General features: G+C 33.6%; 1 protein-coding gene across 1 annotated transcript in view; it reads right to left on the reverse strand.

Annotated features, from left to right (window-relative positions):
* The window catches only part of pemt (phosphatidylethanolamine N-methyltransferase), a 58,714-nt gene that overhangs the window by 22,291 nt on the left and 22,330 nt on the right, over window positions 1-14,093 (reverse strand). Inside the window, exon 3 of the mRNA XM_016440837.1 lies at window positions 9,807-9,922. Within this exon, the coding sequence (XP_016296323.1) occupies window positions 9,807-9,922 (116 nt within the window). The remainder of the gene's footprint in view (window positions 1-9,806; window positions 9,923-14,093) is intronic.

Genomic DNA, 14,093 nt, shown 5'->3' on the forward strand with positions numbered 1-14,093 from the left:
TCAGTGTTACGGAAAGGACTGCAATCAATGTCTGTTTTCTGGGTCACGGCTACACAAAGATTTGACCACGGTAAAGTGTCATTTTCGGACATTAAAATGAGTGGTCGACCGATATTGGTTTTTTGACAGCCGATGCCGATATCTTGGAAAGCAGGGTGGCCGATGGCCGATAATAAGCCAATATAATTGTATTTATTTTAATTAATATTTAAGAAATTTTAAATCATTTGAAAATGTATTAAAACAAAAATGTGTAAAATAAACATACTTGTACTTTAGATGACAAAGAATTTTTCACAAATAAATATTTAATAAAAATATAATTAAAAAGGAAGTAAACACTATAACCAACAGGGCACTCCGTAATCTGGGAAGTTTGTGTGCATTGGGATTTGGGAATCATATTTTTTCAATGTGTGTATCTTTTTTCTCACTGGGGACAGGAATGTCTGAATATGGGTGGGGTTATCTGTTTTGACCAATGGTAGATGGAAGGAGTGTTTAGAATTATTTATTTATTTATTTGTGTGTGTGTGTGTGTGTGTGTATCAAAAAGATCTATAACACCTGGAGAATCATTTATTTCAATGGTAGTTGCTTGGCTGCAGCTATTTAAGTTGCTTTCAAAATTTTACTTTTTTGTCCAAATGGCTTTTTACACCTATTTCTGAAGGGGTGTCAATGGAGAAAGATGCATATGGTTCCTACAATTGTTTGGTTTGAGTATTTTTTTGCAGTTTTTTTTGGTGACTCTACTAGGCTGAAATGACACACTTCATCTTTACACTGCTTTAAATGAGTCTTCATCCTGAGCTCATCTACCTCAAGTTAAGTTTAACCACCTCAATGTTGCTAATTATGACTTTCATAGGACTATTACATCTACAGGCGCCAATGAGTTCAGCTTCAGCTCCACACGGCTGACGGTTTGTATAATTGACAGAGGAATACAGATGACACCAGCAGAACATTCAGTACGCCAAAAAGAGCCGCCATATGCCTCTCTGTGAGGCCTGAGAAAATCCTCTCTGCAAAAACACACCTCTTAAATACTAATAGATCAAATCATTTCAATTACCCACAATAAATTACTTTTCAGTGGCTGCCAACATGGATTTGTCCAGTCTGATATTATGTGGCAGTGGTTTTTTTTCTTGCAGTTTCTTGTTTATATCTCACAATTCATACTTTTTTTTTTCACAATTTAGCATTTTTTCTTGCAATTGTAAGTTTATATCTCATAATTCAAACTTTTTTCTCACAATAGTGAATTTCTATTTCAAAATTAGATGTTTTCTTCCAATTGCAAGTTTATATCTCGCAATTTGCATATTTTCCATACGATTGTGAAATTATATTTCACAATTCATACTTTTTTCTCACAATTAAAATTTTTCTTCTCACAATTTAGCATTTTTTCTTGCAATTGCATGTTCATCTCACAAATTGCACTTTTCCCTCACAATTACAAGTTTGTCACAAATCATACCTTTTTCTCACAATTTAGCGTTTTTTTTTATGAGTTTATATCTCTTAATTCAGACTTTTTCCTTGCAATTTTGTGTTTACATATCACAATTCTTGTGAAATTGTGGAAAAAGTCCAGAAGTACTTAGAATTATGATGATATTTTTTTTTTCATACTTAGGTATAGTTGAAACATATATAAACATTTTTAGCATAGTCTCCTCAGCTGACAATACACTTTTTTTGTTCTTTAGATCCACATCCATACAGTACACTCAAATAAAGCTACTAATTTAAACATGAAAGTTTGAAGTAAAAAAACTGAAATTGTGCTTTCTTGTAAAACACACTCCAGTAATCTTTATTTATAACATTTTTGCATGTTATTCTGAAGGGTTGCAATAGACTCCTAACAAGAACAAGCAGAATATGTAGAGAAGCAGCTTAATTATTTACAGTGTTTTCTCCTCCTTTCATCAACTAATATAGTTCATTATCCTATTATCCGTTCAGAATATGAGCTATTCTTCACCTTACGAGACACTCATTTTTGACAGTAAAACTGCGCGACGTCTTTCCAGAACCCGAAGATGACCTTTTGATTCTCTCTGCTCAGACGTTTGTTTCCATTACATCCGGTGTTTTATAGAGATCTGAAGCAGCATGGTCTCCTCGTCAGTCGCAGTATTACCTAACCTCAGTCTGAAGATAGCAGGAGTTTGACCTCTATAGAGCACAGGTGACTCAGACTCACTCACGTCTGCCGCTATTATAGGCCGTGTGTGTGTGTGTGTGTGTGTGTGTGTGTGTGCGCGTGTGAAAATGTAGCCCATTTATTTCATTGACCTTCATTTTGCCAATTACACACCTGCGTGGACTGTCAGAGACTAATAGCTCTTCATCAGTCCTACACCTGCACCCACAGGATTTCTCTGAAGAATTATATAAGAATGATGATGCAAGTAACATTTTCGCCATAAGGCCATCTTTATCTTTGGGTTTGCTGCACATCTGAATCAGTTTTTGGGTATTTTCAGCAAAGCAACAGAAGATGATCGGCTTCTGAACTAAATGTGTGTCGTCAGTACAAACTGTACTGTTTCACTCAAACTGAAACATTGAGGTATGTTTTTGTCTTTAGTTTAAAGCAGGGGAAACAGACTATTTTTAAAATTAGTAACTGGCTCAGGTCATTCAAATAAAATAAAATAAAATAAAATAAATAAAATAAAATAAAATAAAATAAAAATAAAATAAAATAAAATAAAATAAAATAAAATAAAATAAAATAAAATAAAATAAAATAAAATAAAATAAAATAAAATAAAATAAAATAAAATAAATAAAATAAAATAAAATAAAATAAAATAAAATAAAATAAAATAAAATAAAATAAAATAAAATAAAATAAAATAAAATAAAATAAAATAAAATAAAATAAAAGCTGGATAATAAATGTAAAAAAAAAATGTTCTAAAGTATTTTTGTCTTGTTTTCCAGTACACATACAATGCAAAACAATCTCAAATCAAGATACATTTACTTCAGAAGCAAAATGATACAAGCAAAATGAATCAAGATATGTTTTCTGACATATTCTATTTTCTTGTTTTAAGCATCAACTTACTTAATTTTGCTATTGTTTTCAGAAAACAAGAATAAATACCTTAATACCAAAAAGTAATTTTGATTTAAGAGTGTTTGGATATTTGTAGTGTAAAACAAGTCAAAAATAGTGAGCAAGAAAATCATGTTTCGCTGTGTAAAAATAGAATATCATGGGCTTTCATATGAATATAATGCAGTGTTTTAAGAATAATTGAATGTTATTTATTTAACTGCACTGTTTGACACATCTGCTTTAAAGAAACTCATATCCACACTTATTTATCATGTGTCTGGTGCTGAATGAACAGGAGCTTGTGCTTCACAGGCTGAGTCAGTACATCATGGGAAAATAAAGCGCAGTAATATCAGAATCCAAGAGTCATCACAGGCAGACTTTGCTTTGATATTGAGTTGTGATCAATCTCACTGCTGCGCCGAGTGTTTCGTCCTCATGTCTGTGAAACGTCTCGATGTGAAGGAAAAGGAAAGCATTAAGGTGTGACGCACAGGGCTTTGTATTTGATCAATACAAAGCCCTGCTTGATAATAATACGCTTTTCATTTCTCTTTGTCTTATTTCTGTCTGGAGAAACTCGTCTCAGAAGTGCCTCCTGAGTTTAATTTACATGAACACAATGCATCATGAGATGATCGATATTCTGTCTGCTTCCTCTGATCATCCACCATTAACTCTTGTACTGGGGGTTTGAAGATGCTTGTGGTTGTTGACCTGCATTTTTATATATATATATATATATATATACACTACCGTTCAAAAGTTTGGGATCAGTAAGATTTTTTATATTTTTTACCGAAGTCTCTTGTGTTCATCAAGGCTGTATTTATTTGATCAAAAATACAGAAAAAACCCTGTTATTTTGTGAAATATTATTGCAATTTAAAATAACAGTTTCTATTTTAATATACTTTAAAATATAATTTATTCCTGTGATGCGCAGCTGTATTTTCAGCATCATTACTCCAGTCTTCAGTGTCACATGATCTTCAGAAATCAGTATAATATGCTGATTTATTATCAGTGCTGGAAACAGTTGTGTTACTTCATGTTTTTTGGAACCTGTGATACTTTTTTCAGGATTCTTTTATGAATATATAATTTAAAAAAACAGCATTTTTTCAAAATGGAAATCTTGTGTTACAATATACACTACCGCTCAAAAGTTTGGAGTTAGTAATTTTCTTTCTTTCTTTTTTTGAAAGTGATGAATACTTTTATTAAGCACTTTTATCAGGACATGTTTATGGCCTTTGTCGAGCTCTCTAAAGCATTCAACACTGTGCAAAGAGAGCTCTTGTGGGATGTACTCCTCAGGTTTGGATGTTTGGATGTCTCAGGTTTTTTGTAACGTATTTCAAAAAGTGAAACTTTCATATATTCTAGATTCATTACATGTAAAGTAAAACACTTCAAAAGCTTTTTTGTTTAATTTTGATGATTAGAGCTTACAGCTCATGAAAGTCAAAAATCCAGTATCTCAAAATATTAGAATATTTACATTTGAGTTTCATTAAATGACCATCCCTACAGTATAAATTCCAGGTATCTCTTGTTCTTTGAAACCACAGTAATGGGGAAGACTGCTGACTTGGCAATGGTCCAGAAGACGATCATTGACACCCTCCACAAAGAGAAGTCACAGAAGCTCATTACTGAAAGAGCAGCTGTTCACAGAGTGCTGTATCAAAGCATATTAAATGCAAAGTTGACTGGAAGGAAGAAATTGGTAGGAAAAGGTGCACAAGCAACAGGGATGACCGCAAGCTTGAGAAAACTGTCAAGCAAAGCTGATTCAAACACTTGGGAGAGCTTCACAAGGAGTGGACTGAAGCTGGAGTCAGTGCATCAAGAGTCAGACGTCTTCAGGAACAGAGTTACCAAGCCACTTCTGAAACAGAAACAATGTCAGAAGCATCTCACCTGGGCTAAGGAGAAAAAGAACTGGACTGTTGCTCAGTGGTCCAAAGTCCTCTTTTCAGATAAAAGTAAATTTTGCATTTCATTTGGAAATCAAGGTCTGGAGTCTGGAGGAAGACTGGAGAGGCACAGAATCCAAGCTGCTTGAAGTCCAGTGTGAAGTTTCCGAAGTCAGTGATGATTTGGGGAGCCGTGACGTCTGCTGGTGTTGCTCCATTGTGTTTGATCAAGTCCAAAGTCAATGCAGCCGTCTACCAGGAGATTTTGGAGCACTTTATGCTTCCATCTGCTGACAAGCTTTATGGAGATGCTGATTTCCTTTTCCAGCAGGACTTTAGCACCTGCCCACAGTGACAAAACCACTTCCAATGATATGACTGTGCTTGATTGGCCAGCCAACATGCCTGACCAGAAGCCCATATGGAATCTATGGGATATTTTCAAGAGAAAGATGAGAAAAAGTCGATCCAACAATACAGATGAGCTGAAGCTCAATAGTGCCTCAGCAGTACCACAGGCTGATCGCGTCATACCACACCTCACTGATGCTGGAGTTTGTGCTAAAGGACCCCCGACCAAGTATTGAGAGCAGAAATGAACATACTTTAAAGAACTTGAACTTTTCTGTTTTGCAAATCCTTTTTTTTATTTTTTTTTATTGATCTCATATTTTTAGAGGTTTTGATGATCAGATTTTTCTGTCGTACACCTTTCTGCCATTTTGCATAGATTTAAATACTGTTTTTCTGCTGAAATATTTGTTGCTGGTAAAAACCTGAGGCAGTATTTACACAAAAGTTTTGTATATTGAACAATATGCAAAAATACACTGGCTTCTAAACTAAACAAAACCAAAATGCCTTCATAATTGTAAACTAATTTAATTATAGCACCACCTACTGGTCCAAACCTAAATAAGGGTAAAAAACCAATGGCCATATTGAAAAATAAATATATAACGAATAAAAATGATGAAAAGACACAAAAAAAATTACTTACATTTTTAAATAATAAAAAAATGAAAATGCAAAAAAAAAAAAATTACAAAAAAAAACCTAATTCAAATTACTATTATAAACTATAATAGTATCTCAGTGATACAAAAATAACACTGATTCCTAAAAAGTCACATTTAAAAAAAAGTTGATGCCAAACAGGAACTGAGGCAGTATCACAACATTTTTGTGAATTCAAAAGAAAATATTTTGCTTTTCAAACAAAGCGAAACCACAATGCCTTTATAATAATATGCTAATTTAATTGCAACACCACCTACTGGTGCAAAGCTAAAACGTTAAAAACATCGGTAAGCGTGCAAGTGGCTTTTAAAATACTTTTTTTTTTTTTCTACAGATTGAGCTTAGTATCATGCCTTAGCTATTGTTTTATCATGGCTTCTTTCTTAATTTTATGAGAACAGAACAAATAAGTTCAACATTGTGTGAGAACATGGTGGTGAAACATCTAAAATTGCAGAAATAACGTGATAAACACTCTTAAATCCTTAAATTAAATAAATGCATTGAGAATCAGTGTGATTAGGTGCTGAAATTGTATCTTGGCAGAACAAACTGAACAGTGCAACTAACCTTATCATGAGATTAACCAATAATAACCATCACTATGATGCTCGTAGGGAAAGTTACTTGTGCTTGCAACATGAAATCCTGCTAAGAAAGGATTAACTGTCAAAGGCATCGGGAACCTTCAGATCCTCCGAGACTCTATGAATAGCTTTTATCCGCTGCCTTTCAGTGCATCAATTCTTGAAGGATTTGTGCGCAACCACAGTGTAATTAATCATCGCATGCATAATGCCTTTATTATTGTGTATGATTCATCACTAATGTAAACGTAATTATAAATGGAATGCGGCTAAATATAATAGATGTCAATCTGTATGCTAATAATGTTTGGTCGGTTTGGGGATACGGCGCTCAGTGCACCCATTCACTGCAGAGCATCCATTGCTGAGACACTGATGCAATGCTACATTTCTCCAAATCTGATGAAGAAACAAACTAATCTACATCTTGGATGACCCGAGGGTGAGCACATTTTTTAGCAAATTTTCATTTTTGGGTGAACTATTTATTTAATTATGCACATCACAATGCATTGCTTGATCTCATAAATGATTATATCCACAGTTGTAATACTTATCTTATTTCTCTCTTCCTTTTCTTCCTGTCTCAGATTCTCACATGCTTGAGTGAACACACAGATGGCCAGTTTCCATTGGCATGGAAAAATGTCCATACAGTCACTGTGACAAAAACCTGCTGACAAAAGTTGCACGCAGGTGGTACGTACGTAAATCAGGAAGGTGGAAAAAAATAGCCCAAGAAACGCCGCCTTCTTAACAAAGAACAGGAAGTTTCCACAGACTCCTTAAAGACTCACACTTTATGGCAAACCAAAAAAAAATGGTGTTAAAGAATAATAAAAGACATTGCAGAATAATTACAAATATAGACTGTTTTATGTAATTTCCTTTAAAAAAAAAAATGAGATGAAAGAAACCAGGCATGACTGAGAGAGAAGAAGATGCAGCTAAAACTAACGTGTTTTCCAACCCAGCATCAAAAGAGACTCAGTTAGTGCCCTGTGACTAAACTTGAACAATCACCTGAACAAGGGCTAATTATTATGCTCAACATCAGAGTTTAAAACAGGTAGGCCATGCCCTCATGTTTAATAAAAAAATTAAATAATAAATAATAAAGAAAAAATAGGACATCATCCTCCAGGAAGTGACATTATTTTGGTGAAAAACAGCAGCACAAACATCAGTAAGTAATATCAATGTGTACTAGTTGGTTTGTTTCACTATAAAACATTCAATCCTGTTTGATCAAATTAGAGAAATCTGTATGATATTAGGAAAAGTGTTGTTTATATTTAAAAAAATTAAATAAATACCAAAATCAAAAAAATGTAATGTCTTGTTTTCCAGTGCAAATGTCTAACGATTCTTAAATTAAAATACATTTACTGGAGAAGCTAAATTACATAAGAAGTCTTGTTTTCATCAAAATGAGATAATAAAAATAAACCTAATTCAAAAAGAAAACAAGTTTTCATACCCCATTGACAGACATTTAATCTTGTTTTAAACAAACTCAATGCTGCTGAATTATTATTATTTTTTTTTCAGAAAACAAGATTTCATATGTTAAGTTTGCATCTTAAGTAAATGTATCTTGATATAAGGATGTTCAGATATTTGTATTGGAAAACAAGACAAATATATGGAGGATGATATTCTTTTTTTTCAGTTCTTTTTGAAAAAACTTTATGACTTTATGAAATTAAGGGCTAGTTTTACTAAACAGGGCAAATTAGCGCGAGAGCACAATTCCAAAACAGCGCCGATGGCGTGGAAAATTCCTGCTAACAACGCGCAAATTAAAGAACACAGACGCAACATCTCATTTACATATCGACCAACGCAATATATCAAGCGTAGCGCAAATTAGCGCAGCTGCAAATAAAGAATAAAGAAATAAAGAAGCCACAGCATGTTGAAAAGAACCGGAGGCCAAAAAATGAAGGTTTGCTAGAAGCTTTGATAGACTGGTATTGCGTCACTCCTAGCTGAGGGTTCCAAGTCGTCTTTTATTTCCTGAAGCAAATTGAAAATAACATGTCTTGGCAAACGATATGTTCGGATAATGTGTTCTTCTGGCATTCCAAATAAATTAATACGTGTGGAAAAAATCCTCTCCCTTCTACCACGTGCTCTCTGTTCTCTGCCTCTCCTAGCAGCAACAACTGCAGCCATTTCAAGAGCAAAATAGTTTAAGACATGCTTTTTTGGGGGGCGTTAAATAATGGCACAAATGGCGAAAACCCCTTCAAATGCATATTCAATAAGATTACTGTGTCCATGCCTGTTTAGTGCTAATTCTTTACTGTGCGTCTTTAGTAAATCCTGACAGTACTATTTTAATGCCAAAAGATGGTTTGCGCTGGTGCAATTTTTTATTAAAACTGGCCCTAAGACTTTCCGCTCTGAATTAAAGGGATAGTACACTCAAAAATGAAAATGATCATCATTTACTCACCCTCATGTTATTCCAAACCTGTACAAGTTTCTTTCTTCTGCTGAACACAAAAGAAGGTATTTAAAAAAATGTTGGTAACCAAACAGCTGACGGTACCCATTGACTTTCCATATTATGGAAGTCAATGGCTACCGTATGTTCTTTTACGTTCAACAGAAGAAAGAAACTCATACAGGTTTGGAACAACAAGAGTGTGAATAAATGACAGAATTTTTATTTTTGGCTGAACTGTCCCTTTAAGTCCTTTTAAGGCCTTCATTTGTGGAAGGGTGAATTAAGACTTTTTAAGATGGCAGAAACCCTGATCTTGGAAAAGTTGTGAGCTCAAAGTGTAGTGTAACAGGATTTAATCAATTATTAACAGGGTAGAAAATAGCAGCAGCCCGTCTAACACACACACACACAGACACACTCGCGGTCACATGCGGTGACCCAGCATCAGCAGCACGGAGAAGAAGGCTGCCATGGCAACGGCAAATGAAATAAGCGGCTGAATGTGCCGCTGGTCAGATGAGCGTGTCAGGCAGATGCCACACTATTATTATTGATGAAATCAATGAAAGGGTGAAAGGTAAACGCCGAACCTTTGTCTTATGTCTTATTAAGTCTTATGCAAAATGGGACAAAATGGGTCACTTGATTAATTTACAACATCAATAACGGCGATTCTGAGTACTGCTTTGCCGTTGACCTGTGACAATAAATAATACAGCGGTGGATGCTGTTACCTGTGACTGCGGTAAACATTGAGGAGCAGGATGAGTCCAGCGAGGGCATAACAGGCCACGTATGGACCGCCGAACAGACGGGTCAGACCTCTGGTCCTGTGCTCCCATCTGGCCACCTGAAACATAAACACATCAGACAAACCAGCATATTATTTCTGAAGGATCATGTGACACTGAAGACTGGCGTAATGATGCTGAAAATTCAATCAATTACAGTTTACAATCTATTCACGCAGAAAACAGCTATTTTAAATTGCAATAATATTTAACAGTTTTACAGTTTTTTTTCTGTATGTTTGATCAAATTAGCACAACCTTGATGAGCAGAAGAGACTTCTTTAACAAAACATTAAAAATCTTACTGATATACGTATATATATATATATATATATATATATATATACACACACACAATATTGTCTGTTTTTGCTCAGTTTTGCAGACAAAAATATTACCTATAAAGTCACAGCAGAATTGTTGTGCGTCTCCGAGCAGCACAGCGGTGTTTAGTTTCTGAATGAATCGTGTGAATCAACGATTCAAAAGGCACATTCATAAAGTAAGCCGTTTACTTCATTCCTGAATGAATCAGCCGTTTGAACAAATTGAATGAATGAATGACTCATAAAGACATTTATGGCCACCTGCTGGCAGTTTTAGTTTCTTATTTAGAGCATTATTTCATTTAAAAAAGGGGGAAAAAACTTTAAAGGGATAGTTCACCCAAAAAAATTTAATTATGTCATCATTTACTCAAACGTCAATGACTTACTTTCTTTTGTGGAACATAAACATTGTAGCCTAAACGTTTATGTGTAATACATTTTACGTTGAATCAAATAAATTCTATTTAAAATTTAAATTTCTTTCTAAAGCTACTATTTGTAATGTCTACTTAATACTTTCTCATTTACAATAAAAATAGCTTTAAATAATCTTTTGGGGGTATTTTCACAGCCAAGTGTAATTTGCAATTAATTAAATTAATTAATCGACACATCATGTAATTAATTAGATTAAAAATTGTAATCGACTGACAGCCCTAATAAATATATATATATATATATATATATATATTCTGCTAGAATATAAAAATATACAAATGAAAAATGAGGTTTTTGTGTTTATATGGGAAATTGCATGGGTAAACCTGACATTAAATATATCTTAAGATAACTTAAGGATATCTTGTGTAATTACTAAATATCTTTACAATCTCTTGAATATTAAAGAACTGATGCCATGAAACTTCAGCAAAACAGATTGAGCATATTCTTCACATGCATCTCTCTGACAATAATTGAAGTGCCCTAACCTCACACAACCTGAGTCTCTCTTATCTTTAATACATGCATAATGTACAAACAGCAGCCTGTTTTCAGCTTTTCAAATCATTAATGCATTTCTTCCACAAACCCTCCTCTTGCCTGATCCCCTTCTCTCAGGCTTTGTTTGTAATGGCTCTCCTCTACTGTATGGATATTCATAGTCAGCTCTATTGTGGGCAGACAGCGACCTAATGGGAAAGCAGCTCTTATCTGAATTAGAGCCCAACCTGCGGCCTGCTGAAACGTGTAATTAAAGAGCAGATAAGGCTCAGTTCAGCCCGGGTCACGGCACCACCATTACAGCAGATAAAATCCTTAAGAGTACCGCACAGAGCCTAATTAACAACTTCTGAGAGGAGCATGAGGAGCCAGATGGTGGGTTTGTACTCAAACACTTCTACTGGCAGGCATACACACTTGTTTCGCTTTGCAAATCTGCAGATCCTGCAGGTCAATCCGGGTGACCCAATCTGCTAATTGGGAAAATAAAAGTTTTGACTGTAGCATGTTCTCAAATAGCTGCGATAATGTCGACACTCACATTTCACAAGATGGGAATAAATGAAGCAGAGCGGGGAATAAAATACCAATGTTGCCAAATATAAATCAGCTCAAATTCCCAAAGAAAACAAAGAAGAAACACTTTCCATGACATCTCACATCTCAACACATTTACTGAAATGCTTTTAATAATCTTGAATTTTAACCTGAATAATACACACACACACACACACACACATATATATAATGTCACATGTTAATAATCTGTGCATTTATTTTATGTTGGATATTAAAAGTGAAGATATTAATATATTATAATATTAATCAACAGATTTCAAGACAGAAAGCTCACAGCTGCATGTTGTTGCTGGTGTTTTTACTATTTAATTAAATTATTAATAATATAATATCATATAATATATAATCGAGGAGTTAATTCCATAAATAAGTTGTACATTTCAAACAAAATTCAATATATGAATTCATAGGCTATTGCAATATTTCTTCATTTAAAAATATATCCAAACTATAAAATAATAAAACTTAAAAAATATGTAAAACTATATATACACACACTTCGTCAAAAGTTTGAAATAATTCAGATTTGTTAAATGTTTTGAGTCTCATATGCTCACCAAGGCTGCATTTAGCGATTTGATCAAAAATACAGTAAAAACAGTAATATTGTGAAATACTATTACAATTTTTCTGTATGAATCTATTGTAAAATGTAATTTATTTCTGTGATCAAAGCTGTATTTCCAGCATCATTACTCCAGTCTTCAGTGTTAAAATTCAAATGGATGGGAGTTTTATATGTAATTTAAATATATAAATCGTATATAATAAAAAAAATATAAAATTCTAAAAATAAGGTAATTGCAATCAACTCACAGAATTGCTAGATATAAACTTACTTTTTTGATTTGTGAGATAAAAAGTTGCAATTACCTTTTTTATTTTTTTATTCTGTGGTGGAAACAAATACATCTCAATTATGAGATATAATCTTAGAACTGTAGGGGGGGAAAAATCTGAATTTTTATCTTGCAATTCTGAGTCATTTATATATAGTATTAATAAATTCAAACATTTAAATGATATTACAGAGACTTCATTCAAAAACATTAAAAAAAATGTTAAATACTCCATACTTCTGAGTCCCAGTCAAGTCATTACACCATATAATTCCATGAAAAAATAATTAATTTACTTGAATGGGACTCATTCAGTCAAACTTCAGCCAAATGTCAAACTAAACTGTCAAAATGCATGATCTCAACTCAACTGAAAAGCGCTAAGATTTGTACGTGATTTGTTAGGAATGGTCGTTCTGTCCCAAACTGAAGTGCCAAATCTGGCATGTTGACTTTCCAGAAACAGTTGCACAAATTGTTCATTTCGTAATCTCAAATAAGGCATCGCGAGATTACGGTAACAGTGTGCGCTCCATCAAAATTATTTCATTACTACTTCTGAAGAATTTATGGATGGCTAATATGATTGTTAAATGGACTGAACGTCCTTTATATGGAAATGATGATATAAATCTGATGAAATTAAAGATGATTAGCATGCAGCTGCGGCGGCGTGTGTTACAGTGTCCAGTCCTCATTAGAAGTCTATTATGCAGGCTGGCGCTCAAACAGAACAGAACAGAACATGCAGAGACGGCGTAATAATGTCAGGACGGCGCCACCATCGCCAACCTCTCAATAAACGAGAGACTTCTGACCCGATAAACATGAATGTGATGCCACACACTAATTACAACAGTCAAATTTCTGCCTTTCAGTTTTCAGACACAAAGACAAAATTACTTTCTATTTTGGGTACACAGTTGCAAAAATAACTCCAAAAACAACAACGACAAAAAAAGCATTATAAAAGCAGCTCATATGAATTCATGTTCACTGTAAATGAAGATGAGAAAGTAAATAATACCAAGCTACCTGTTATAATTTGCATGTTTTGCCAGGGTTAATTACTAAGAGCGACTGATTGTAAAAGGTGATTTAGGGTTAACCTCACATGCATCTGACGTCTGACAGCAGAAAGGCTGAAGGTGTAAATGTGCACATGCGTCACTGCATTTATAAAAAAAAATATTTAGGTCTAAAATTAAGATGTATGTATTTGAATTGCATATAAAATTTCTATTTGTAATCTTGCAATCTAATTTCAAAACTAACTTAATGTGATGCATATTTGTCAGTCATTCATAAATTAAATGTAAGAGTTGCATGTGATTTTATTATAATAATATTTTAAAAATGCATTCAAACTGCTTTTAATAAACATAAATCTGTTAATTGTGGGGAAAAAAACATTTGACGTTAAAAAGTATGAGCATGGTTAAATATGGCTATTAAACAAGTTACTTAAAAACAAGTAAGTAAAAAAATATTTTGTTAAAATCAATGAGATTAAAACTAATTCGATTTCTTGATAATATGTA

This window comes from Sinocyclocheilus anshuiensis, unplaced genomic scaffold (assembly GCF_001515605.1).
Source record: "Sinocyclocheilus anshuiensis isolate Anshui unplaced genomic scaffold, SAMN03320099.WGS_v1.1 scaffold454, whole genome shotgun sequence".
Lineage (NCBI taxonomy): Eukaryota > Metazoa > Chordata > Actinopteri > Cypriniformes > Cyprinidae > Sinocyclocheilus > Sinocyclocheilus anshuiensis.